The following is a 26,427-nucleotide window of genomic DNA, read 5'->3' on the forward strand; positions in this document are numbered from 1 at the left end:
GTGGCGCGTGCCTGTAATCCCAGCTACTCGGGAGGCTGAGGCAGGAGAATTGCCTGAACCCAGGAGGCGGAGGTTGCGGTGAGCCGAGATCGCGCCATTGCACTCCAGCCTGGGTAACAAGAGCGAAACTCCGTCTCAGGAAAAAAAAAAAAAAAAAAAAAAAAAAAAGAAAGTTTCCAGTGTCTTCAGAGCCATTGGGCCTAGAGTGGGCAGTGCTCTGAGTGGCTTTGAGCCAATGCTGAGGGGATAGGGAGCCAGCAAGTCAAGTGCCACATCTGCCTGACCTGGAGAGGTGCCCTGGCCCAATTCCTTCTCCAGCTTTGTGATGTTGCCTTTGTTTCCTTCTACTCGAATGGAGCCCCACCACCATGGTAATGTTAGGTGGCACCAAAAGCTCTACCCAGAGCCTACTATGTGCTTTACGTCCGTTCTCAGGCATTCTTACAACACAGAGGCATTTTTCCTGCTTTACCAGTGAGGAAACTGCTCAAGGAGGTTCAGTAACTTGCCCAAGGTCTCCTATGCAGTAATGTGGAACTAGGACTAGACCTTTACTTTAGTCTGTCTGACTCCAATATCAGAATGAGATTTCTTTTTCCCTCAGCAAGCTGCCTCTGGGAGCCCCAGAAGGCTCCAGAAGGCTGCAGGGCTGAGGAGGCTTCTAAAAGGGCCTCACATGCCCAGGGAGCTAAGTGGATACAGAACGAGGCTTCCTGCTTTCAGAGAGTTGGTCCCCAGTTCCTATGCAGGGAGTAGAGCTGAGCACAGAGCAACAGGCAGGGTTCCCGCCAGCACGGAGCCTCACAGAGTGAGCAGGCAGGTGGAGCTCTCGCTCCACCACGGCCCCTCTGCGGTCTCTGCAACCGTTTGCATTTCCTGAAACCGGATCTTGGTGTCAGAGCCGCCCCCAGCCAGGCAGGCGCCTCAGCCATGGCCCTGCGCAAGGAACTGCTCAAGTCCATCTGGTATGCCTTTACTGCGCTGGATGTGGAGAAGAGCGGCAAGGTCTCCAAGTCCCAGCTCAAGGTGAGGGGCACCCGGGGCCCAGGGGAGGACGGCAGATGCACCACACCGGCCCCTGCTGCCTGGGAGCCCAGTGTGGACATTATGCCACTCCAGGGGCACCCAGCCATCCAGCGTCCCAGACCTGGGGTTGGGGGTGGCTGGTCCTGGGTAACTGGGCCAACGTAGCCTGGTAGATGCTGCTGCCCACCCTCCAGAGGCCCTAGTGAAGTGTGTACTGAAACTTTGCTCAGAACTTGGCCCGCCAGGTGAAGGCCAAGGGGTTCTGAGGTCCAGGAGCCGGGCCACATCCCAGGCTCCGTGTGATGAGCACACATCTCCAGAGTCATGCTTGGGCACGCAGTCTGCTCTTTCTTGCTGCTTCCTCCTGACTTTTAAGAGAAACAGTTAGCTAGTACTTGGCAGTCATTTCCTCTGGAGCTGAGAGAGGCATAAAGGGACCTCCCCCAGTCCCAAACTGGTCTGGTCTGCCTAACCCTGCCCCCAGGTGAGACAGCTGCGGAGTAGGGGAGTACTGAGGACCCTATTATACTGCTACCCAGCTCACCCCCTATCCTCCACACATACCAGGTGGGGAAACTGTTACCTTAGGCCTTGAGACCTCAGATCGGGAAGGGGTGGAATCTAAGCCCAGGAAAAGCCCCCTCAGTGATTGTCCTGAAGTCGATCATCTGGCCTAGACAATTTCCGGGAGGCTGAGGAGTTTTTCTCTCTCTTCCTCTAGCCCTCCGTTAGTGCCGCCTTCACTACCCTAGTTGGTGGAGAGAAAACAAGGCCCTTAGCTACTAGAATCAGCAAATGCTGGGGGAAGGAAAGGAGCAAGATAGGCCTCGGCTCTCTAGGACCTGCCGTAGGGGTGCCTTCATTCACTCTGACTCGACTGAGTGCCCCTCATGAGGCTCTGTGCCTGGCATGTGACTAGGCACTGGACTTCTGGTGTCTCCCTTGTGCCATCCTCCAGAGTCTCAAGGAAACCTCCATTCTTAATGACCGAGGTAGAAGGTGCCTGGATACCTGAGAGATGAATGGGACAGAATAGTTATTGTGCCCCACTACCGTTCCAACCCTCTACGAGGAACTAGGATATCCCAAACTGGCCCTATGTTACAATTCCTTACCCGGATTTGTGAGCATCTAATAGATGATTTTTCACTCTCCCAGGAAGGAGAGCCCTCTACAATCTTTTGTCATGTGGGGAGTCCCTCCCAACAGGCAGATTCTTCTTCACATCCTATTTAAATCCCTTTTATTGCAGATCATGTCATCTGGTTGGGTCCTCAGTATAAATGGAAAAAAGTTGATCATCCAAAATCCATTTCTGCTGACGCTGTGTGCCACCCCTGCTTCCCACCTTGCCCCTTTAATATCTTGCCAAACAATACCAGCCCCCATGGCTTTTTGCTTCCAGGATACCAGTTTCCACCTTTGCATCACCTGTGGCCCCTGAGACCTCTCCAAACTCTTTCTTTCCTTCACACATGGAAGATAACAGGCCTTAAGTGGCTCCCTTTTTCCTAATGCCATCAGCTAGTAAAACCTCCTAGCTTGAGCCTCCATCTTGGCCTCTAGCTGGGCCAATACCCGCTTCCTCACTCCCACAGGTTGTGTATTTCTAGGGAAAATGCTCCATGGAGAGCTTGCATGCTTGAACTGTCCACTGTCTGTACCTCGTCACAGCTCATTGAGCCTACTGCCAGCAACATCTCTGGTCATGCATGACCAATAGTGGAGTTCACTCCTACTTGACAAAAAACTTGGCTACTCTGGAAACCTGGGCTAACAGTGGGAGTCTCAGGGGCCAAGTGGGGATGGGGCAGAAATGGCAGGGGCTCCTTTCAAGCCCATAGTGAATATTGGAATGGGAGGAAGTAGTCATAGTGTTGGGGGTGGGGATTCCAGCAAGGCAAAGGAGTAATAGAGAAGTGGTCAGAAGGCAGAGGAGGAAGCAGATGAGAGAGTTATATGAGCAGGGCCCACCCCTCCCCTGAAAAGACTTAAGGGTGAGGGAAAAGACCTTGGAGTCAGTCTGGTTTTTTGTTGTTGTTGTTGTTTTAGAGATGAGAGATGAGGTCTTGCTCTGTCACCCATGCTGGAGTGCAGTGGTGCAATCAGAGCTCAGCATAGCCTCAAACTTCCGGGTACAAGCAATCCTCCTACTTCAGTCTCCTGAATAGCCAGGACTACAAGCACATGCCACCACACCTGGCTAATTGTGTGTGTGTGTGTGTGTGTGTGTGTGTGTGTGTGTGTGTGTGTTTCAGAGCCTGAGTCTCATTATGTTTCCTCGGCTGGTTTTGCTCTTGGCCTCAAGTAATCCTCCCGCTTCTGCCTCCTGAGTAGCTGGAATTATAGTCTTGAGCCACCTCGCTGGGCTGGTTACTAAAACCGTCCCTAGCCTTGGGGTCCTGGGTTGGGACCTGGCAAGAGACCTGTGCCAGTCCAGTGCAAGATGTGTCGGTATATGACATTTGCCACTTCTCGCCTGATGTGTTGGTAGAGGGACCGCCATTGGCTGTCCTGGGTAAACCCATGATGAGGCCAGAGAGTAGGAGGAAGCACAGCGCGTCCTCTGAGAAAAGCCCAAGGAGTAGGGTGGTTTCTCCTGGAGAAGAAAAGGTTTGAGGGAAAAAAACAAATACTTCTGGCCGGGTGCTGTGGCTCACACCCGTAATCCCAACACTTTGGGAGGCTGAGGTGGGCGGATCACAATGTCAGGAGTTTGAGACTAGCCTGACCAACATGGTGAAACCCCGTCTCTACTAAAAATATAAAAATTAGCTGGATGTGGTGGCGTACACCTGTAATCCCAGCTACTCAGGAGGCTGAGGCAGGAGAATTGCTTGAATCCAGGAGGCAGAGGTTGCGGTGAACCGAGATCACGCCACTACACTCCAGCCTGGGCAAAAGAGTGAGACTCTATCTCCAAAAAACAGATACTTCTTCCTCTCTTTAAATTCTTGTAGAAAGCATAATGGCTTCATCCAGTTGGGTTGAGAACCAAGAAAGTAAACCAATAGGAATGGCACTCCTGCCCAGGATGGATTTAGGTTGAACACAAAACTTCCCAGGACTTGAGGGCTGTGAGTTTTTGCAAGGTTCCCAGAACCACCTCTAAAAACCTTTAGAAGGTAGCAAACCTGACAGAGGGCTGTAGAGAGGGGAGCCCTTGGGAATGATGTGTGTTCTAATGGCCACACCCTCTTTCCCAGGGGAGCAGTTTTGATTTTAGACCTAGCGGAGGATCAGCTGATAATTTAGCCTCCTTCCCCCCGACTGTCAGGCAGTGGGGTGAGGGGTATGTAGTTGGAGCAGTGTGTCTCTGGTTTGATGAGGATTTGGGAGGCACCAGGCCTACCACTTCCTCCTTGACTGGCAGGAGCTAAAGGAAGGGAGGAAGGGTAGACCAGGGGCCTTCTAGTCTCCTGTACCTCCAACTGACATTCAGGGCAGTCCTGGAACTCAGAGAGAGACTCTTGGCCACTGAGAGTCTATGAGCTTCAGGCTCTGCCTCCTCTGGAGAGGGACAACCACCTTCTCCTTAATGGAGGAAAACTTAAGAACAGCTCCAGTCCAAAAACCCTGCTGGCTAGGATCATCAGCTTTCTCCTGACCCCTGTGTGCTGCTGGTCTCCCCAGGTTAGGATTTGTGGGTAGGGAGGGGAGGATGATTTAATGTTGTGCAGAGCAATTGACTCAGAACCACATAGACTTGGATCTATACTGCTCCCCAGCTGAGTCACATTAGGCAAGTCACTGTCATCTCCAGCTTCTCACCTATAAACCAGGGGGTTTGTCACCAAGCTGTCTAGCCAGCCTGCAAAACTAAAGAATAAATTCTGGGCCAGGCGTGGTGGCTCACCCTTGTAATCCCAGCACTTTGGGAGGTTTGAGAGCCCTTGCAGTCCCCTCCCAGCAGTGGCTGGGTACTCTTTGCTGTCCCAGAAGCTGGTCCCCTATGGGTTCATCTTGGCCTGATCCAGCCAGGTGGCCTTATTTCCTGCCCTGTCACCTCCCCTCCTTGAAATCTGGGCTCTGGTGCCCCCTGAAGATTTCCTCCAGCCCTGAGCATTTAGTCTCCTCCCACTTCCCGGGGGCTTCTAGAGCTCTCCCCGCCCCTCAGGTCCTGGCCTTGGGTCCTTGTCAACCAGAGGTCTAGGTCTGGGACAACCCTTATTGTCCTGAGTGGACCAATCCAAAGGCGAAGTGATAGTGACTCGTTGATGTTGGGTCCTGTAGGGTACCAATTTAGGCTTGGATCTATACTGCTCCCCAGCTGAGTCACATTAGGCAAGTCACTGTCATCTTCAGCTTCTCACCTATAAACCAGGGGGTTTGTCACCAAGCTGTCCAGCCAGCCTGCAAAACTAAAGAATAAATTCTGGGCCAGGCGTGGTGGCTCACCCTTGTAATCCCAGCACTTTGGGAGGCTGAGGTGGACAGATCACAAGGTTAAGAGATTGAGACCATCCTGGCCAACATAGTGAAACCCCATCTCTACTAAAATACAAAAATTAGCTGTGGGTGGTGGTGTGCGCCTGTAGTCCCAGCTACTGGGGAGGCTGAGGCAGGAGAATTACTTGAACCCGGGAGGCAGTGGTTGCAGTGAGCCAAAATCATGCCACTGGTGGTGCCTGGCGACAAAGCGAGCCTCTGTCTCAAAAAAAAAGAATCAATTCTGTACCTCAAGTAGGTGAAATTGGTCTGTGATGGCAGCCTCTCCTTTCCTTCAACTGGACCTCTGTCTTTTGATGCCCACATCCACCCTCTCCAGCCCCCGCTTGCTCTCAGTAGGTGACACAACTAGTCTAAAGATTCCCATCTTTTAAAAATTTCCAGTACTCCTCCATGATAGTAGTTATGCTTTTCTAGTAACCCAGTAGAATATATTCGGTAACTCTTAAGATTTGTGTCTTTTTTTTTTTTTTTTTTGAGACAGTCTTGCTCTGCCACCCAGGTTGGAGTGGCAGTGGCACAGTCTCGGCTCGTTGCAACCTCCACCTCCCAGATTCAAGTCATTCTCCTGCCTCAACCTCCCAACTAGCTTGGATTACAGGTGCACACCACTACACCCAGCCAATTTTTGTATTTAGTAGAGACGAGGTTTTACCATGTTGACCAGGCTGGTCTTTAACTCCTGACCTCAGGTGATCCGCCTGCCTCAGCCTCCCAAAGTGCTGGGATTGCAGGCGTGTGCAGTATCTTGAAATATCTTTTGGTGGCTAACCATCTTACTGAATAAGAGACACAATTTTTGTAAACTACACAAGTGGCCATATCTGTGTCTTCCAGAAGGATCACTTGGAATCTAGATTCATTTAAAGACCATGCTGGGCCCTGTGGCTCACGCCTGTAATACCAGCACTTTGGGAGGCCATGACAGAAGGATCACTTGAGTCTAGGAGTTTGAGACCAGCTCTGGCAACATAGCAAGACCCTTACTCTACAAAAAATGAAAAAATTAGATAAGCATGATGACCCGTGCCTGTACGTAGCATAGTCCCTGCACTCCGGAGGCTGAGGTGGAAGGATTGCCTGAGCCCAACCCAAGAGGTCAAGGCTGCAGTGAACTGTGGTTACACCACTGCACTCCATCCTGGGCAATAGAGTGAGATTTTTTCTTTAAAAAGAAGACAACAGTCAGTTTAGGAGAGAATTCTTTCTGAAATCACTGCTGGGTGCTTTTTGGATTCCCAAACCCTGGGGATCCTGAAGGCTGGAAACTGCAGAATCAGTTCTTGCTATTGCCAACATGGACCTGACACCCACACTTGAGTTTTTGAGGACCCACCCCAATCCTCACACTTGAGTTTTAAAGGATCCCCAAGTCCCCAGAGGAGAACTACTCCCCTACATGCCGCCAGAGGAAAGAGTGAATAAATGAAGCCTCTCAAAGGTCAGTGACTGACTGCCAACCCAGAGGCCAGGGGCTCCCTGCAGTGGTGGAGGAGACTGTGGGAGTCCTCTCTGGGGGAACCCGAATGGCTGCTTGTGAAAAATACACCTGGACCCCACCCCTGGAAACTCTGAGTCAGCAGGCCTGGGGTGGGTGGACATGTTTCAGTTTCACCAGCTCCCTGGGTGAGTGTGGTGCTCAGCCAGGGCCAGTGCACTGTAGAGATCAAGAGCAGGGCTTTGGAGTCAGACCTTGGAGGCAAGATGCTTCCTCTCTCTGAACCTGGATTTCCTCATCCATAAAATGAGGATAATGAGAGTCCCTTCCTCCAGGGCTGAGGATTGATGGAGATCTGCAAGTGAGCTCTTGTTCACCACTCCTCCGCCACTACCATTTCCTTTCCAGCATGACTCCTCCCCCTAGTCACACCCTCTCTCCACCCACAAGCACTGCCGCACCCAGGCACTGGAAGCTGATAGTCTGAGGTCAGCCCAGCTCTCTGGAGAGAGGCCCTGAGTGTCTGGGCCTTTAATTCCTCCTTGTCTTAGTATCTGACAGCTCGTGGGGGTCAGAGTCTCTGCCCTGGGCTCTTCAGAATCCGGTGGCAAAAGTGCGTGTGAGTTCTGGGTGACAGAACTAAGCTCAAATAACTGTGCTGTTATGTGGCACGTTCTGTCCTGGGGTAGGATAGATCCTCTCCTAGAACTCTCTTGTTAGAGAGATGAAAACTGAAGCCCAGTGAAGTTAATGTGCTCAGAGGGATTTAGTCCATCTCTGTCTGGCTCACTGCAGCCTTGACTTCCTGGGCTCAAGCAATCCTCCCACCTCAGCCTCCTGGGTAGCTGGGACTACAGGTGTGTGCCACCACACCCAGCTAATTTTTGTATTACAAAAAAAGGGTTTTTTTTTTTTTAACTTTGCCAAAGCATGGTGACGCATGCCTGCAGTCCCAGTTACTTGCAAGATTGAAGTGGGAGGATTGCTTGAGCTCGGGAGGCGGAGGCTACAGTGAGCAGAAGTTGTGACACTGCACTCCAGCCTGGGCAACAGAGCGAGACCTTGTCTCTAAATAAATAAACAAATAAAAATAAATGTATTGTAAAACATGTTAGTGGTTATTTTTTTTTTTTTTTTTTTTTTTTTGAGACGGAGTTTCGCTCTTGTTACCCAGGCTGGAGTGCAATGGCGCGATCTCAGCTCACCGCAACCTCCGCCTCCTGGGTTCAGGCAATTCTCCTGCCTCAGCCTCCTGAGTAGCTGGGACTACAGGCACGTGCCACCATGCCCAGCTAATGTTTTGTATTTTTAGTAGAGACGGGGTTTCACCATGTTGACCAGGATGGTCTCAATCTCTTGACCTCGTGATCCACCCGCCTCGGCCTCCCAAAGTGCTGGGATTACAGGCGTGAGCCACTGTGCCCGGTTCCTTTTTTTTTTTTTTTTTTTTGTGTGTGTGTGTGTGATGGAGTCTCACTCTGCCACCCAGGCTGGAGTGCGGTGGCACAATCCCGGCTCATTGCAACCTCTGCCTCCCAGGTTCTAGTAGTTCACCTGCCTCAGCCTCCCATATAGCTGGGATTACAGGCACCTGCCATCATTCCCAGCTAATTTTTATATTTTTAGTAGAGATGGGGTTTCACTACACTGGCTAGGCTGGTCTTGAACTCCTGACCTCAAGTGATCTGCCCACCTTGGTCTCCCATAGTTATGGGATTATAGGTGTGACCCACCACGCCTGGCCAAAATTTTTTTTAAGTAAAGAAGAATATAATGTTGGCTGGGTGCGGTGGCTCACACTATAATCCCAGCACTTTAGAAGGCCAAGGCAGGCAGATCACCTGAGGTCAGGAGTTTGAGACCAGCCTGGCCAACATGGCGAAACCCCATCTCTACTAAAAATACAAAAATTAGCCGGGCATGGTTGCAGGTGCCTGTAATATCAGCTCCTTAGGAGACTGAGGTAGGAGAATTGCTTGGCTTACTGCAACCTCTGCCAAGAGGCAGGAAGTTGCACTCCGAGAGGCAGAGGTTGCAGTGAGCCACTCCAGCCTGGGCAACAAGAACAAAACTCCATCTCAAAAAAAAAAAAAAAGAAAGAAAGAAAGTTCCTCCCCTCACTCTGGAAGAGGGATCACTGTTAACAGTTTGCAAGTCTTCTAGATTCTTTCTATATACAAAGTAAACATTGTTAGATTGAACTGTATGAAATTTCTGATACTTGATTGTTTTGACCTACTAAAATGCTAGTTTCATATGATTCAATCCAATCTTTGCACATGTGTATTTGGCAAACATTTCATTCTGTAGCTTGCTTTTTTTTTTACATGCCAGTCTCTTTCAATGTCTGTTCATGCAAACATAATAAAGATCACTCGGCTGAGTGCAGTGGCTCATACCTGTAATCCCAGCATTTTGGGAGGCTGAGGCAAGCGAATCATGAAGTCAGGAGTTTGAGACCAGCCTGGCCAACATGGTGAAATCCCATCTCTACTAAAAATACAAAAAATTAGCTGGGTGTGGTGGCGGGCGCCTGTAATCCCAGCTACTTAGGAGACTGAGGCAGGAGAATCGCTTGAACCGGGGAGGTAGAGGTTGCAGCGAGCCAAGATCACACCACTGTACTCCAGCCTGGCCTAGGCAATAGAGCGAGAATCCGTCTCAAAAAAAAAAAAAAAAAAAAAAAAGGCTGGGCATGGTGGCTCATGCCTGTAATCCCAGCACTTTGAGAGGCCAAGATGGGCAGATCACAAGGTCAGGAGTTTGAGACCAGCCTGGCCAACATGGTGAAACTCCGTCTCTACTAAAGATACAAAAATCAGCCAGGCATGGTGGTGGGCGCCTGTAATCCCAACTACTCAGGAGGCTGAGGCAGGAGGATCGCTTGAACCTGGGAGGCGAGGGTTGCAGTGAGCCGAGATTGTGCCATTGCACTCCAGCCTAGGTGACAAGAGCAAGACTCCATCTTAAAAAAAAGAAAGATCACTCACAATTTTTATTAAGCAGTGCATTATGCACCAAGTGTTCTTCACACAAAACACCCTTTAGAGAAGACCCTATCATTATTCTCACAGAAAAGGAGACTAAGGTGTTGGAGAATTAAACATTTGCCCACAAGCACACAAGTGGTAAAAGTGAAATCCTACTAACTACACACAGTCATCCAGGACATGGTGTACCTGTTTCCTACTGAAGGAGCCTCAAGTTTGTCTCCAATTTTTCATAAACAATGTTTAATGAGCATTCTTGTAGCGTAGCTCCCATGAGTGTCTGTAGGTTGAATGATTGGAATTGCCGGGGTGGCCAGGTGCGGTGGCTCATGCCTGTAGTTTTAGCACTTTGGGAAGCCGAGGCGGGCAGATCACCTGAGGTCAGGAGTTCGACTAGCCTGGCCAACATGGTGAAACCCTGTCTCTACTAAAAATACAAAAAAATTAGCCAAGCGTGGTAGCACATAGTAACCCCGGCTACTCAGGAGGCTGAGGCAGAAGAATCACATGAACCTGGGAGGTGGAGGTTGCAGTGAGCCAAGACTGCACCACTACTGTAGCCTGGGCAGCAGATTGAGACTCTGTATCAAAAAAAAAAAAAAAGAAAGATAAGGACATGGGTAGTTTGAAAAGAGGCCAAGAGACAGCAGATAAGAATATGTAAAACTTGAACACCTGTCACTTCAGAAGTAGTCAGTGGATGTTGGCATTATTATTCTCTTGAGTTGGTCACCCTGGGTTTTAAGTGCTAGGTATTGAGCCAGTGGCACCCCTTAGAGTGGGGATTGGTATCCTATGACCACAGATGTGTTAGGCAAGACTTTCCTGGATATTAGTGATAAAACCAAATTCAAATGGCTTAAGGAAGAGGGGATTTATTTGCTCACATAACCAAAAATGCCAGAGATAGCTGCCCAGAGAGAATGAGGGAAAAAAGGAAATACTCCCTTGCTGGGATCTCCAACTTCCCAGTTTGCCAAGGAAAACCTGAGGCCCAGGAGAACACTGAGGCAAAGTTCCAATACTTTCTCCCCCTCCTCTCTGAAAAAAGAATCAAATGAAGGCTTGGCGCACACACTATCTCTGAGACAGTGGCAGCTCCTGCCTCGGAGGAGCTAATTCCAAGGTGAACTGCTGGTGGTGGAGGAGGCCCTTCAATACAGCATGTGTTGGTTGCACTTGATGTACAGAAGAGGGTATAGGTGCTGAGGGATATAAAGATGAACAAAGACCTTGTCTCCAGAGTTCACAATCCATCTGGGGAGGGAGGCATGACATTAATATTCTAACTGGAAGGCAACCTGTAAACCAGGCACATTTAGTTCCAACCTCAGCTCTGCCAGTTACTCTTAAAATTTCCAAACCTCAATATCTTCGCCTGAAAAAACAGCCTTAATAATATTTGTATATATAGGTGATTGTGAAGACTAGAAATGGGGTATAAAAAGCACTTTGACTGGGTGCAGTGGCTCATTCTGTAGTCCTAGCACTTGGAGAGAGGACTAGGTGTGAGGATCACTTGAGGCCAGCAGTTCAGCCTGGGCAACATATCCAGACCTCTGTCTCTACAAAAAAAAAAAAAAAGTTTTGACCAGGGACAGTGGCTCATGCCTGTAATCCTAGAACTTTGGGAGGCTGAGGTGGGTGGATCACGAGGTCAGGAGTTCGAGGCCAACCTGGCCAACATGGTGAAACCCCGTCTCTACTAAAAATACAAAACTTAGTAGGGTGTGGTGGTGGGCACCTGCAATCCCAGTTACTCAGGAGGCTGAGGCAGAAGAATCGTTTGAACCCAGGAGGTGGAGGTTGTAGTGAGCCAAGATCATGCCATTGCACTGCAGCCCGGGAGACAGAGGAAGACTCCATTTCAAAACAAAAGAAAAGTTTTAATTTAAAAAAACCACACACCTTCTATACTGACTGGTACATGATAAGTGTGCAATAGTCCCTAATGACTTTTTGATCATTCACACTGCCTGTGACAAGTGCTATAATAGAATTACCCCAAGGCGATTTTATTTTCACCAGATTTCAGATTTCAACCCTTTTGTTCTAATATGGATTTGTTCAACAAACCGACCTTGCCCCTGCACACCATTATTACCACTATCCCTTCTAAGCCTTGCCTTCTCCATCTCATGGACCATTTTTCATGACCCTTCTTTGAGCCCTCTCCTTTCCCACAGCAGTCACGCTTAGGTGTTAGACACACTGCAGCCGGAACACATGATGGAAACCATGATATACTGGCAACTTCTGCCCTGGGGTGGCAAAAGTCCCTACAAACCCTGCGAACTCCAGCATTATGAGAAGCACTTGGGCTTTGGAATCTGACAGAGCTGGATTTGAACTCCAAGCTCTTCTTGTTCACTGTGGGTCTTTTGGCAAGTTACTGAATCCTTTGAGCCTCAGTCTCCCTGTTTGTAGAAAGAGGACACCAATACCTAATGAAGTGGCTAAGAGTATAACTGCATGGATTCGAATTCCAGTTCTGCCACCTTGGGTGAGAAATATCTCGGCTGCAGGAGTTTTCATCTGTAAAACGGGAATCTGAGTAATTGTTATGGTGGTTAAGTAAGTGATATGTAAAGTGCTTTAGCTCAGCGCTTGGCACAAAGTATGTAAGTTTTAGTTATTACTGAACTGAACAGTGTGTGGTGGAGAACTCAGCCAGGATGGGGTGGGGACAAGCAGAGAGGTGGGGAGCAGTCTTCTGGCCCAGTTTTGGTTGGGGGGGCAGAAAGGCACACTGCCACTCTACTCTATCTCAGGTGCTGTCCCACAACCTGTACACGGTCCTGCACATCCCCCATGACCCTGTGGCCCTGGAGGAACACTTCCGAGATGATGACGATGGCCCTGTGTCCAGCCAGGGCTACATGCCCTACCTCAACAAGTACATCCTGGACAAGGTGGGGCCCAGCTTGTGGGGGACATCTGTAATCTCTCCCCACTTCTCCAGCCTGGCCAGCAGCCTAATAATACCTTGCCACTCCAACTCTTTGCCCCTGCTATAAACTCCTACTCCTGCCTGCTCTGTTCATCTTTGCTCTCCCATCACATCTTAGCCACCTGTCCCCTTCCTGTCCCCCTCAACTCACCTTCAATGTCCCTCATCTCATGAGGGGAGCCCTGCCCCCTGCCCTGCCCCATTCTCCTCCAGCTTCCAGCTATTATAACCTTTACAAAGTGTTTTTCACCCCTCGCAGACTGTCCCCCAGAACCTCCCCACCCCCACTCCAATCTGTCACTGTCTTTCCAGGTTCTTGGCTGTTAGTGTCCTGCTGGGCTTCTCTTCCTTTCTCCCCTGGGCTGAGAGACTAGACTTAATCTGTTGTCAGGGGACCTGGGTGGGTGTGGGTGTGTGTCGGGGGTGGAGTGGTTGGAACCTGCTAGTTACCCAGTAATCAGCTCAGGGATCCCTTGAGTTAGGACCTTGGACTAGGCCGGGTGGGGAGCAGGGGCATAGATGAAATAGATGAACCCAAGAAACCCAGCTGGAGCCTAGTGTCATGGTGGAGCAGGGATACGCAGCCAGCTGATTTGCAGGCCTGGTGGCAGGTGGAGGAAGGGGCTTTTGTTAAAGAACACTTTGATGAGCTGTGCTGGACCCTGACGGCCAAGAAGAACTATCGGGCAGATAGCAACGGGAACAGCATGCTCTCCAATCAGGATGCCTTCCGCCTCTGGTGCCTCTTCAACTTCCTGTCTGAGGACAAGTACCCTCTGATCATGGTTCCTGATGAGGTGAGGGTGATGGCAGCCCCAGGGACTGAATCACTTGGAGCCAGACCTAAGAAAAACCATGAATGAGACCAAATCATCTTTGGTACTTTCCCACATCCCCTTTCTTCACCGTCTCCCCAGGCTGGTACCTGTCCTCACCCAGCTGTCTCCAGATGCTTAGAACTGCCCATGTCAGAGTAATTGTGCCTTCTTCAGGAGAACTGAAATTACACTTTCATGAGGGTTCTGCTAGTCCTCACAGTAGGAAAATGATCTGCAAATTCTGTTTACACAGAGGCGTAAAACGAGATATATTACTGAGCATTACTGGTAATCTAGGAAGGGTGCTTTTTTTTTCTTTACCTTTTGCCACTTCTTCCAGGACAGGAAGGATGCTTTATAAGGCAAAGGGAGAATCTGAGACAGAAGGTTACTCTCGGTAACCAAGTCTGGCCCTGGTTCCAGATTTTTCCTTTCTGTCTTTCTTCTGGAAAGCCAGGACAGACTCAGCTAAGTGACCCAGGGAGAGGGCATCCTGAGAGAAAAGGCCAGGAATCTGGTCCCTACCTCCTCACTCCTGGGTGAAGCCAGGAAAGTCATTTCCCATCCATCTGCACGCTCCCTCTTTTCCTCACTTCCTTTCCTGACCATTTGGCCTTGTGACCCTTTAGTCCTCTTGGTGGCTGTGGAGATGCCAGGGTGACTTTAGGTCTTTAGAGTGGGGTTTCCGGGAGAGGGGGCCTCTGTACTTACAAGAAGCCCCAGCATGTCAATTTCCACTCACATTTGTCCTGGCTTCTGTTTGTGGGAAGAGTGATGTAGGGAACCACCTGAGCCCTGAACCAGTGCCCTCACTAAACACCCAGAAAAGACCCAGGAGCCTCCAGAAAGTCCTAAACAGAGTTTCCCAAAAAGCTGCTGGGGCAGGTGAGGGACATATGTCCATCTGCACAGACACTTGGCTGGCTGCCTTCGTCAGACCCCTGGCAAGGTGGCCTCTCAGAGGCCAGGAGATTGCTTGCTTCTGTGATCAACATACAGAGTGAACAAGTGCAGCAGGATGTACCCCAGCCACCACTTCCGGTTCCTCTGTGACAGATTTCCTGTCCCTGCCCAGCTTACCTCTACCCCCCTCCCACTGCCTACCCCTACTCCAAACCCCCTTCCCCTTTCACATGGGAAGGATTGGAGACTGGGTCTTGGAATAAGGACCTGAATGGGATTCAGGATATATGAATCGGTTTCTGGATGCCCCCAGTTTGCTGTGTGACTTACAGCCAGTCACTTCCCGCTTTGGGCTTTGGTTCTGTCATCTGCAAAATGAGGATATTGGATGAGAGGGCGTTTGTGCTCCTTTGACACTTTCTGTGATTTATTGCTTCTTCCTAAACCTCAGCTCTCAGGTCCCCTTCTCCCTGCCCTTAGGAAGGAGTGGGACTGGAGGCTGTGGAAGGGGAGAGAAAACCAGATTTGGGATTGGGGCTCCAGGATCCTCTCCCAGATCTTTTCCCTGGTCTCCACAGCATTCAGTCCTCTGGTCCCCTCAATGCTCTGTCCCCTGGTTCCCTCTGCCCAGGCTCTAGGAGCCAGCTGGAGCACCCCCCGGTGTTGGTGCTGGCGACAGCGCCCGCTGCATCTACCAGGCCTTCCTTCTCCCACTCCAGGTGGAATACCTGCTGAAAAAGGTACTCAGCAGCATGAGCTTGGAGGTGAGCTTGGGTGAGCTGGAGGAGCTGCTGGCCCAGGAGGCCCAGGCAGCCCAGACCACCGGGGGGCTCAGTGTCTGGCAGTTCCTGGAGCTCTTCAACTCGGGCCGCTGCCTGCGGGGCGTGGGCCGAGACACCCTCAGCATGGCCATCCACGAGGTCTACCAGGAGCTCATCCAAGATATCCTGAAGCAGGTCAGCCAAGCGGGGAACTAGGGGAGGCGCACAAGATGCAGGGCGAAAGGAGGCCTGGGAAGCCTCTGACATAACTCCGGCCGGCAGGGCTACCTGTGGAAGCGAGGGCACCTGAGAAGGAACTGGGCCGAACGCTGGTTCCAGCTGCAGCCCAGCTGCCTCTGCTACTTTGGGAGTGAAGAGTGCAAAGAGAAAAGGGGCATTATCCCGCTGGATGCACACTGCTGCGTGGAGGTGAGGGGCAGGATGGGGGCGGAGGACACCGCAGGGCCCAGAGAAGACAAGGGGGTCAGGAGAGGGGCGAATGGAGAAAAGCCACAGTGACACAAATTTCTGCTTAGATTAGTGTGACCCAAATATATCCGGATGCCTCAAGGCCAGTCTCATCCATGTCAGCACTTTAAAAAAACTAAAACTGCAACTCAAACATCAAAGTCATTGGTGAATAATATGAAATTTGCTCAAGATTTCAGAGGAAGTGCCTTATATCTGTACTACACAGCAAATCTTTCTAAAAATCCCTTTTAAAGGCTTTTCTTCTTCACCCACATTCCATTCCCTTTAGCAACTCTATACTTCCTTATTCTCCCTTCACACCCTCTCCTGTCTGTCTTCCCCTTCTGTTTTCTCCCTTCTGTTCATTACTGTTTTAGAGGCTTAAAACACAAGCCTCTTTACTATTTTAAATAACATATATATATATATATATATATATATATATATGTGACATAACACTTGCCATTTTAACTATATATATATGTTTTTTGAGACGGAGTTTCGCTCTTGTTACCCAGGCTGGAGTGCAATGGCGCGATCTCGGCTCACCGCAACCTCCGCCTCCTGGGTTCAGGCAATTCTCCTGCCTCAGCCTCCTGAGTAGCTGGGATCACAGGCACGTGCCACCATGCCCAGCTAATTTTTTTGTATTTTTAGTAGAGACGGGGTTTCACCATGTTGACCAGGATGGTCTCGATCTCTTGACCTCGTGATCCACCTGCCTCGGCCTCCCAAAGTGCTGGGATTACAAGGTTGAGCCACCGCGCCCGGCCATTTTAACTATTTTTATTTTAAGTGCACAATTCAGTGGCATTAAGTACACAATTCAGTGGCATTAAGTACATTCATGAAATTAAAAATTCTTTTGATTTTGATATATAATAGATGTACATATTTTCAGGGTACATGTGATAATTTAATATACTCATATATTTTGTAAAGATCAAATCATGTAATTGGGTATCCAGATATTTAATATCTGTCTTTTTTTTTAAAGCTAGAAACATTCAAATTATTCTCTTCCAGCTATTTTGACATATACAACAGATTTTTTTTTTTTTTTTTTTTTTTTTTTTGAGACAGAGTTTCACTCTTGTTACCCAGGCTGGAGTGCAATGGCGCGATCTCGGCTCACCGCAACCTCCGCCTCCTGGGTTCAGGCAATTCTCCTGCCTCAGCCTCCTGAGTAGCTGGGATTATAGGCACGCGCCACCATGCCCAGCTAATTTTTTGTATTTTTAGTAGAGACGGGGTTTCACCATGTTGACCGGGATGGTCTTGATCTCTTGACCTCGTGATCCACCCGCCTCGGCCTCCCAAAGTGCTGGGATTACAGGCTTGAGCCACCGTGCCCGGCCCCTATACAACAGATTATTGTAAACTAGCCACCCTACTGATCTATCAAACCCTAGGGCTTATTTCTCGTACCAGACCGTTTGTACCCATTCGCCGACCTCTCTTTATCCTCCCCCAACATTTCCTGGCCTCTGGTGGCCACTAATATCCTCTCTATCTTCACGTGATCCACTTTTTTAGCTCCCACATATAAATGAGAACATGCGATATTTGTTTTTCTGTGCTTGGCTTATTTCACTTAACAAAATGACCTACAGTGCCATCGATGTTGCTGCAGATGACAGGATTTCATTCTTTTTTATGACCAAATAATATTCCATTATATATATCACATTTTCTCAATCTGTTTATTCACTTATGGACATTTAGGTTGATTTCATATTTTGGCTATTATAATTCTGCAGTAGACATGGGAAGTTAGCTATATCTTTATTTTTTATTTTTTTTCTTTGGGAAGCTAGCTATATCTTCAATATATTGGTCTACTTTCTTTTAGATATATACCCTGCAGTGGAATTTCTGGATCATATGATAGTTTTATTTTTAGTTTTTTTGAGGAACTTTCATACAGTTTTCTGTAGTAGCTTTACTAATTTACAGTCCCACTAACAGTGTATCAGGGTTCCCCTTTCTCCACATCTTCGCCAGCATCTTTTTATAGAAAAGACATTCTCAGCCAGGCACAGTGGCCTGTAATCCCAGCACTTTGGAAGGCTGAGGCAGGTGGGTCACCTGAGGTCAGGAGTTTGAGACCAGCCTGACCAACATGGAGAAACCCCATCTCTACTAAAAATACAAAATTAGCCGGGCGTGGTGGCACATGCCTGTCATCCCAGCTACTCAGGAGGCTGAGACAGGAGAATCGCTTCAACCCGGAAGGCAGAGATTGCGGTGAGCCGAGATTGCACCATTGCGCTCCAGTCTGGGCAACAGGAGTGAAACTCTGTCTAAAAAAAAAAAAAAAGCCATTTTAACTGGGGTGAAATGATATCTCATTTAGTTTTGAATTGCTTTTCTCTGATGATTAGTGACATTGAGCATTTTTTTCATATCTCTGTTAGCCATTAGTATGTCTTCTCTTGAGAAATACCTATTCAGATCTTTTGCCCATTTTTCAATTGGATTATTTGGGTTTTTTGCTATAGAGTTGTTTGAGCTCCTTATATATTCTGGTTTTTAATCCCTTGTCAGATTGATAGTTTGCAAATATTTTCTCCTATTCTGTGAGTTGTCTCTTCACTTTATTGATCATTTCCATGGCAGTGCTGAAGCTTTTTAGCTTGATGTAACTCCATTTTTCTGTTTTTGGTTCGGTTACCTGTGCTTTTGAGGTCTTCCACAAAAAATATTTGCCCAGACCAATGTCCTGGAGTATTTCTCCAATGTTTTCTTCTAGTAGTTACATGGTTTCGTGTCTTACATTTAAGTATTTGATATATTTTTATTTGATTTTTGTATATGATGAGAGATAGGGGTCTTGTTTCATTCATCTGCATGTGGTTATCCAGTTTTCCCAGCACCATGTATTGTAAGGACTATTCTTGTCCCATTGTATGTTTTTGGCGCCTTTGTCAAAAATGAGTTATCTGTAAATGCATGGATTTATATCTAGGTTATCTATGCTGTTCCATTGGTCTTTGTGTCTCTTTTTATGCCCGTACTATGCTGATTTGGTTACTATAGCTTTGTATTATATTTTGTTTTTTTTTTTTTTTTTTTTTTTTTGAGACGGAGTTTCGCTCTTGTTACCCAGGCTGGAGTGCAATGGCGCGATCTTGGCTCACCACAACCTCTGCCTCCTGGGTTCAAGCAATTCTCCTGCCTCAGCCTCCTGAGTAGCTGGGATTACAGGCATGCGTCACCATGCCCAGCTAATTTTTTGTATTTTTAGTAGAGACGGGGTTTCACCATGATGACCAGGATGGTCTCGATCTCTCGACCTCGTGATCCACCCGCCTCGGCCTCCCAAAGTGCTGGGATTACAGGCTTGAGCCACCGCGCCGGGCCTATATTTTGGTTTTTTGTTTTATTTTACAGACAGAGTCTTGCTCTGATGTCCAGGCTGGAGTGCAGTAGTATGATCATAGGTCAGTGTAGCCTCAATCTCCTTGGGCTTGTGGGATTCCTCTGCTTCAGCCTCCTGAATAACTGGGACTACAGGTGTGCACCACTGTGGCCAGCTTATAGCATATTTTGAAGTCAGGATGTGTGATGCCTCCAGCTTTGTTCTTTTTACTCAGGATAACTTTGGCTATTTGAGGTCTTTTGTAGTTCCATATAAATGTTAGGATTTTTTTCTATGTCTGTGAAGAGTATCTTTGCTACTTTGATAGAGATTGCACCAAATCTGCAAATTGCTTTGGGTAGTATTGTTATTTTAACAATATTAATTCTTTTAATCCATGAGCATGGGATACCTTTCTTTTTTCTTCTTCTTCTTCTTTTTTTTTTTTTTTTTTTTGCATCAGCATCATCTTCAATTTATTTCATCAGTTTTATAGTTTTCCTTGTATAGATCTTTCACTTTGGTTACACTGATTCTTAGGTATTTTACATTCTTTGTAGCTATTGGAAATGGGATTGTTCTCAACTTCTTTTTCAGATTGTTTGCTGTTAGTGCATACAAATGCTACTTGTTTTTGTATGTTGAATTATCCTGCAACTTTACTGAATTAATTCATCATCAACTCTTAACAGTTTTTTTGTTGGAGTCTTTTTTTTTTTTTTTTTAAGAGAGAGACAGGGTCTCACTGTATTGCCCAGGCTGGTCTCAAATTCCAGATCTCAAGCAATCCATCCACCTCAGCTTCCCAAAGTGTTAGGATTACAGGTGTAAGCCACCACAGCCCATCGAGTCTTTAGATTTTTCTAAGTATAAGACCATGCCGCCGGGCGCGGTGGCTCCAGCCTGTAATCCCAGCACTTTGGGAGGCCGAGGCGGGTGGATCACAAGGTCAAGAGATCGAGACCATCCTGGTCAACATGGTGAAACCCCGTCTCTACTAAAAATACAAAAAAGTAGCTGGGCATGGTGGCATATGCCTGTAATCCTAGCTACTCAGGAGGCTGAGGCAGGAGAATTGCCTGAACCCAGGAGGCGGAGGTTGCGGTGAGCCGAGATCGCGCCATTGCACTCCAGCCTGGGTAACAAGATCGAAACTCCGTCTCAAAAAAAAAAAAAAAAAAAAAAAAAAAAAAAAAAAAAAAAGACCATGCCATCTACAAACAAGGCTAATTTGACTTCTTCGTTTCCAATTTGGATGCCCTTTATTTCTTTCTCTTGCCTAATTGCTCTGGCCATTTCCTCCATTTCCTTACCAATATTACATTGAATAAAAGTGGCAAAAGTGGGCATCCTTTTCTTGTTCCAGATCTTAGAGGAAAGGCTTTCAATTTTTCTCCATTTAGTACAATGTTAGCTGTGGGTCTGTCATATGTAGCCTTTATTATTTTAAGGTATGTTCCTTCTATACCCAATGGGGTTTTTTTTTTTAATCATAAAGTGATGCTGAATTTTTTAGAAAGTTTTTTCAGAGTCTATTGAAATGATCATATGGTTTGTGCTCTTGGTTCTGTTAATATGATGTGTCATGCATATTGATTTGTGGATGTTGAACCATCCTTGCATCCCTGGGATGAATCCCATTTGATCATGGTGAATAATCTACACTCACAATATTGTACAACCATCACCACTATCTATTTCCAAAACTTTTTCATCACCCCAAATGGAAACTCTGAACCCACCAAGCAATAACTCCTCATACTCCCTGACCCCAGCTCCTAGTAACTTCTATTCTGCTTTCTGTCTCCATGAATTTGCCTTTTCTAGGTATCTTGTATAAATAGAATCATGCAATATTTGTCCCTTTGAGTCTGGTTTCTTTCACTTAGCATGATGTTTTCAGGCTTCATCTATGTTGTCAAAATATCAGAATTTCATTACTTTTTAAGGCCAGATAATATCCCCAGCAGCGTATGAGGATCCCAATTTCTCCATTTCCTTACCAACAGTTGTTTTTCTTTTGTTTTCTTTTCTTTTGAGATGGAGTCTCGCTCTGTCACCAGGCTGGAGTGCAGTAGAGTGATCTCAGGTCACTGCAACCTCCAACTCCCAGATTAAAGTGATTCTCCTGCCTCAGCCTCCCAGGTAGCTGGAATTACAGGCGCCCGCCACCACGAGTGGCTGATTTTTGTATTTTTGGTAGAGACGGGCTTTCACCATGTTGGCCAGGATGGTTTCGATCTCCTGACCTCATGATCCACCTGCCTCAGTCTCCCAAAGTGCTGGGATTACAGACGTGAGCCACCATGTCCGGCGGTTTTTCATTTTAAAAAATTATCCTAGCCATCCTAGGCTCTGTCTACTTTTGTCACATAAAGTGTTACTGTGGAAAGGAGCACGGATCTACACAGAAGTCCCAGCTTCACCACTAACAGACTAACAGTGTGAGGTGGACAATCCTGGAGCTCTAAGAACCTCAGTTTCTTTCTCTGTAAAGTGGAGCTAATAATGCCTGCCTGGCAAGGCTGTATAGGTGGAGTGAAGATAAGGATGCATATAAAACACTCCTACAGACTCTAGAACGTGGTAGCTATTATTTTCCACAGAATGTAAGCTTAATGGAGGCAGGGATTTGGTCTGTTAGGTACACCTTAGTCTCCCAACCCCTGGAGCAGTGAGTGGCGCTCAGTAGGCACTCCAAAAATAAGTGTGGAATGATTGAATGAACTGTTAACAAGCAGAGCTATCTGGAAGTGAGTTGTCATGGATAGTGAGGGCGCTGTTACTGGCTGTGTTCAAGCGTGATCTGCATAAACACGGAGTGGTGACTATGCACTGGGCCCCGTGGAGAGATACCAAGATGAAAACGCACCCCCCTAGCCTTCAAAGAGCAAAAGCTACAGAGTTGTGGGGACATAAGTACCCCCATAACTTACGACGCAAGCCATGCAGGCTCCCGGCAGGATGGGGTCCCTAGGGAAGACAGCCAGGAGGGCTAGGAGCTTGAACTGGATCACCTCGGGGGCAGGTGTGGCCCCGACCCAGTGAGGCCAGCTTGGCTGCGGCCACCTACCCTGTCCCAGGTGCTGCCAGACCGCGACGGAAAGCGCTGCATGTTCTGTGTGAAGACAGCCACCCGCACATACGAGATGAGCGCCTCAGACACGCGCCAGCGCCAGGAGTGGACAGCTGGTGAGTGCTCGCCAGGTGGCTTGGGTCTGGCTGGTACTCAGGCGCCTCAGCTGTGTAAAGGGGATGATAATACTTTGTCCAGCGGGAGGCTGGAGAGTGGACTCGGGAAACTCCTAAGGCCCCGTTCTGGCCTTGTGCGAGGGAGGATTCAACTGACCCGCTCCCGCTCCTCGCTCTTCCGCAGCCATCCAGACGGCTATCCGGCTGCAGGCCGAGGGGAAGACGTCCCTGCACAAGGACCTGAAGCAGAAACGGCGCGAGCAGCGGGAGCAGCGGGAGCGGCGCCGGGCGGCCAAGGAGGAGGAGCTGCTGCGGCTGCAGCAGCTGCAGGAGGAGAAGGAGCGAAAGCTGCAGGAGCTGGAGCTGCTGCAGGAGGCGCAGCGGCAGGCCGAGCGGCTGCTGCAGGAGGAGGAGGAGCGGCGCCGCAGCCAGCACCGTGAGCTGCAGCAGGCGCTCGAGGGCCAACTGCGCGAGGCGGAGCAGGTGCGGCTCGCTCCCAGCGCGGGGGCGAGACGGGTGGGCTGGGAGGCTGCGGGGCGGGCCGGCAGCGGAGCGCCCGGGGCGGGGCCTGGGCAGAGGGCGGAGCTCCTGGGTTGAGAGGCGGGGCTTGGAATGAGAGATTGTTGGGACAGCCTGGGGGTTTGAAAGAGAGATTTGGGATGGGGCCTCCGCCAGGCGCAGGACTACGGCTAAGAAAGGGGTGTGGGCGAGGTCCGAGCCGGTGGATGGCTGGGACCTGGTTCGGAGACCTTGGCTGGGGGTTGGGGCTTGGGCAGAAGGAGCCGTTGAAGACTATGTGATTGGGGATTAGATTGGACCGAGTGTGGACTAGAACTGAACTGAGTTTACAGTGAACCAGTTTGAGAGGCAGGCGGGACGCATATGGAGGCGGACTAGGCGTGCAGGGGCAATTGGACTGAGGATTTGAGAGATCTGGATCTGGAGTCAGAAAAAGGTAGATTCAGTCCTTGCTCTGCTTCTTAACGAGCCTGGTGATCCCAGGCAGGTTACTGAGCCTTATCAGTAAAATGCTAATGCTAATAGCACTTTGCTCATAGAGGTATAGTGAGGGCTAAATGAGGAAACACTTGTAGTGTCCAGTAACTTTTCGTTGTAATAATTGTAATTATAGTCACCTCCTTTCTAGCATCAGCCATGATGATAACATATTATTATATATTAGAATAATAATTATTAAGCTAGTGCTAGGAAGGAGATGGCCATAACATGTTTTAATCTCTTATTTAATTATATAATGTTGTGAAATTACATGTTACATGATTATGATTAAGGTTGGTACTAGGAGGAGAATAACTTAAGCCCGTTTCCCCCGTATGGCATCTGTTCACCAACCATTATCTGTTCCAGTCAGGTTCTCAGAAAGGGGTCAGATCAGCAAACCCCTGACATGAAGGAATTCCCCAGACCCTCACCTCTAGACAGCTTAGCAGAGTCCTGGGGAAAGATGGGCAACATGCCCGCTCCCCTCCTCCCCTGCCCCCAGGTGCCTCTTTTGACCTGGCTCTGGGTCCACCACCTCCCCCGCTCCACAGGCTCGGGCCTCCATGCAGGCTGAAATGGAGCTGAAGGAGGAGGAGGCTGCCCGGCAGCGGCAGCGCATCAAGGAGCTGGAGGAGATGCAGCAGCGGTTGCAGGAGGCCCTGCAACTAGAGGTGAAAGCTCGGCGGGATGAGGAATCTGTGCGACTCGCTCAGACCAGGTAGGCCTGAGGAACCTCTTCTGGGTCTCCCACCACCCCTTCTGGAACCCACCCCAGTTTTCCTGCTTGCGGCGCACCCGCAAGGTGCCTTAGCACTAGAGACCACCCAGTACACACCCGCCCGGCAGACTGCTGGAAGAGGAGGAAGAGAAGCTGAAGCAGTTGATGCAGCTGAAGGAGGAGCAGGAGCGCTACATCGAACGGGCGCAGCAGGAGAAGGAAGAGCTGCAGCAGGAGATGGCACAGCAGAGCCGCTCCCTGCAGCAGGCCCAGCAGCAGCTGGAAGAGGTGCGGCAGAACCGGCAGAGGGCCGACGAGGATGTGGAGGTGAGGCCTGGGGTGGGATGGAGTGGAGGCTGGCAGGGCGCAGATTCTGGAGCCAGGCTGCCTTCCCTCAAACCCTGGCCCTAGCAGCCGCTGGCTGTGTGACTTAGGACAAGTTCCCTGACTTCTTGGAGTTAGTCTCTTATCTGGGAGAGGAAATTGGTAATAGCATTGTTATGAAGGTTAAACGAGATGATACATGATATTTAGTATGTAGTAAGTGCTGAAGAAACATTTGCTGCTATTTTTACATTATTATTAATTATTATTAATATTATTAAATATTACATTATTATTATTATTAATTATTTACAACATTATTATTAATCTGGCGAAAATTTTTCTTCTACCCTTCCAAGCCCCTGTCTTGCTATCCCTATACTTTGGCTCTACTCCTTGAAGCCCGAGTCTCCATAAATTGAAACACAGAAATATGTAACGTAGATCTCTCTGTGACCCCCACCCCACACACACACCTCACAACCGCTGCTAATGGCTCCGTGAAATGTTGAACAGAGTTTCCTGGAGTAGGTCCTGGAAATGTGGTGTAGGGCAGTGGCTTCAAGCTCAAACGTATCCCTGGGCAAGTCACTTAACCTCTTTTGAACTTGTTTGTTGTTAATTTCTGCTCTGGAAGTTAAATAATATCATAAACACACTTAGCACATCTTAGCTGTTCAATAAATGGAAACTATGATTATGGTTACTTTTTACCTTTCGGAGGTCCATGAGTCCCCTGAAATTGGAGGCAAACTCTATTCATGTATATATTAATAACTGTCTATGAGCATACATGTTTGTTTGTTTTTTCTGGGGAGATGATCAGTATTCTTGGTCAGATTTTAAGAGGCCTGTGAACCTGAAAAGATCAAGACCCTGTGCCATGGATGGCGGTTCTGATCACTCCCCACTGGCCCTGCCCATACAGGCTGCCCAGAGAAAACTGCGCCAGGCCAGCACCAACGTGAGACACTGGAATGTCCAGATGAACCGGCTCATGCATCCAATTGAGCCTGGAGGTGAGAAGGGATAGACTTTGGGGCTTTCCTTGGAGCTGGGAGGGAGAAAGGAGGGATAAAGGGATACCTCCGGCTCTCCAAGGGTCAGCAAAGACAGGTCTGGAAGTCAGGAGGCTCCCCTTTCCTCTGAGGGCTGAGGCAAGGTGCCCTGCCTGTATCCTTTGCATGCTTTTCTCCTTACTTGCTTGCCTTCTCTCTGCCAGATAAGCGTCCGGTCACCAGCAGCTCCTTCACAGGCTTCCAGCCCCCTCTGCTTGCCCGCCGTGACTCCTCCCTAAAGCGCCTGACTCGCTGGGGATCCCAGGGCAACAGGACCCCCTTGTCCAACAGCAATGAGCAGCAGAAGTCCCTCAATGGTGGGGGTGAGGATCCAGCTCCGGCTTCCACTCCTCAGGAAGATAAACTGGATCCAGCACCAGAAAATTAGCCTCTCCTAGCCCCTTGTTCCTCTCAACGTCATATCCACCAGGACCTGGCCACAGCTGGCCTGTGTGTGATACCAGCTCCTACTAGGAGAGGGAACTGAGGTCCTGCAGCCAGGGACCCAGTCTCTCCAACCATAAACAGGCCAGGATGAAACCTGGTTCATCCTTCATACCAGCTCCAAGCCCCAGACCATGGAAGCTGTCTGGGATGTTGATCTTTGGGAAGTTGGCCCCGTGCTTTAGACCAAAGGACCCGATGACTGGGCTGGGAAAGAGTGAACAAGCAAGCTGGGGCCACCAGCCCCCAGGTGGCCACCAAGTTATAGAAGCACATTTCCAAATAAAAACTGCTCTTAGAATGAATTATTGGCTCAGGTCTGTCCATCTTTCCTGCCATTTCCTCCCTTCCTCCCTCAAGTCCAGTTATAGGTTCCAAAGGGCAGTAAAAGTATAGTAAAGTGGTTAGTTATGTAGACCCTGCAGCTACACTGCCTGGGTTCTGAACCTGGCTTTGCTACTTACTAACTGATTGACTTTGGTCAATTTTCTTTCTATCTCTGTGTTTCAGTTCCCACGTTGG

The 26,427-nt window shown here is 48.8% G+C and overlaps 1 protein-coding gene across 2 annotated transcripts; it reads left to right on the forward strand.

Moving 5' to 3' along the window:
• Nucleotides 1-49: 49 nt before the first annotated feature.
• On the forward strand, nt 50-26,210 carry DEF6 (DEF6 guanine nucleotide exchange factor). Of its 2 annotated transcripts, XM_039467407.2 has the most exons (11): nt 50-1,026; nt 12,675-12,815; nt 13,465-13,650; nt 15,294-15,530; nt 15,618-15,764; nt 22,251-22,359; nt 22,544-22,842; nt 23,913-24,079; nt 24,208-24,406; nt 25,332-25,422; nt 25,626-26,210. In XM_039467407.2, exons 1-11 carry the CDS (start codon nt 931-933, stop codon nt 25,847-25,849), a joined length of 1,896 nt encoding a protein of 631 aa, XP_039323341.1. In that variant the 5' UTR covers nt 50-930; the 3' UTR covers nt 25,850-26,210. The 2 variants fall into 2 exon arrangements, with proteins under 2 accessions (XP_039323341.1, XP_039323342.1); XM_039467408.2 differs by lacking the exon at nt 13,465-13,650.
• The last annotated feature ends 217 nt before the right edge of the window (nt 26,211-26,427 follow it).

This window comes from Saimiri boliviensis, chromosome 4, assembly GCF_048565385.1.
Source record: "Saimiri boliviensis isolate mSaiBol1 chromosome 4, mSaiBol1.pri, whole genome shotgun sequence".
NCBI classification, from domain to species: domain Eukaryota; kingdom Metazoa; phylum Chordata; class Mammalia; order Primates; family Cebidae; genus Saimiri; species Saimiri boliviensis.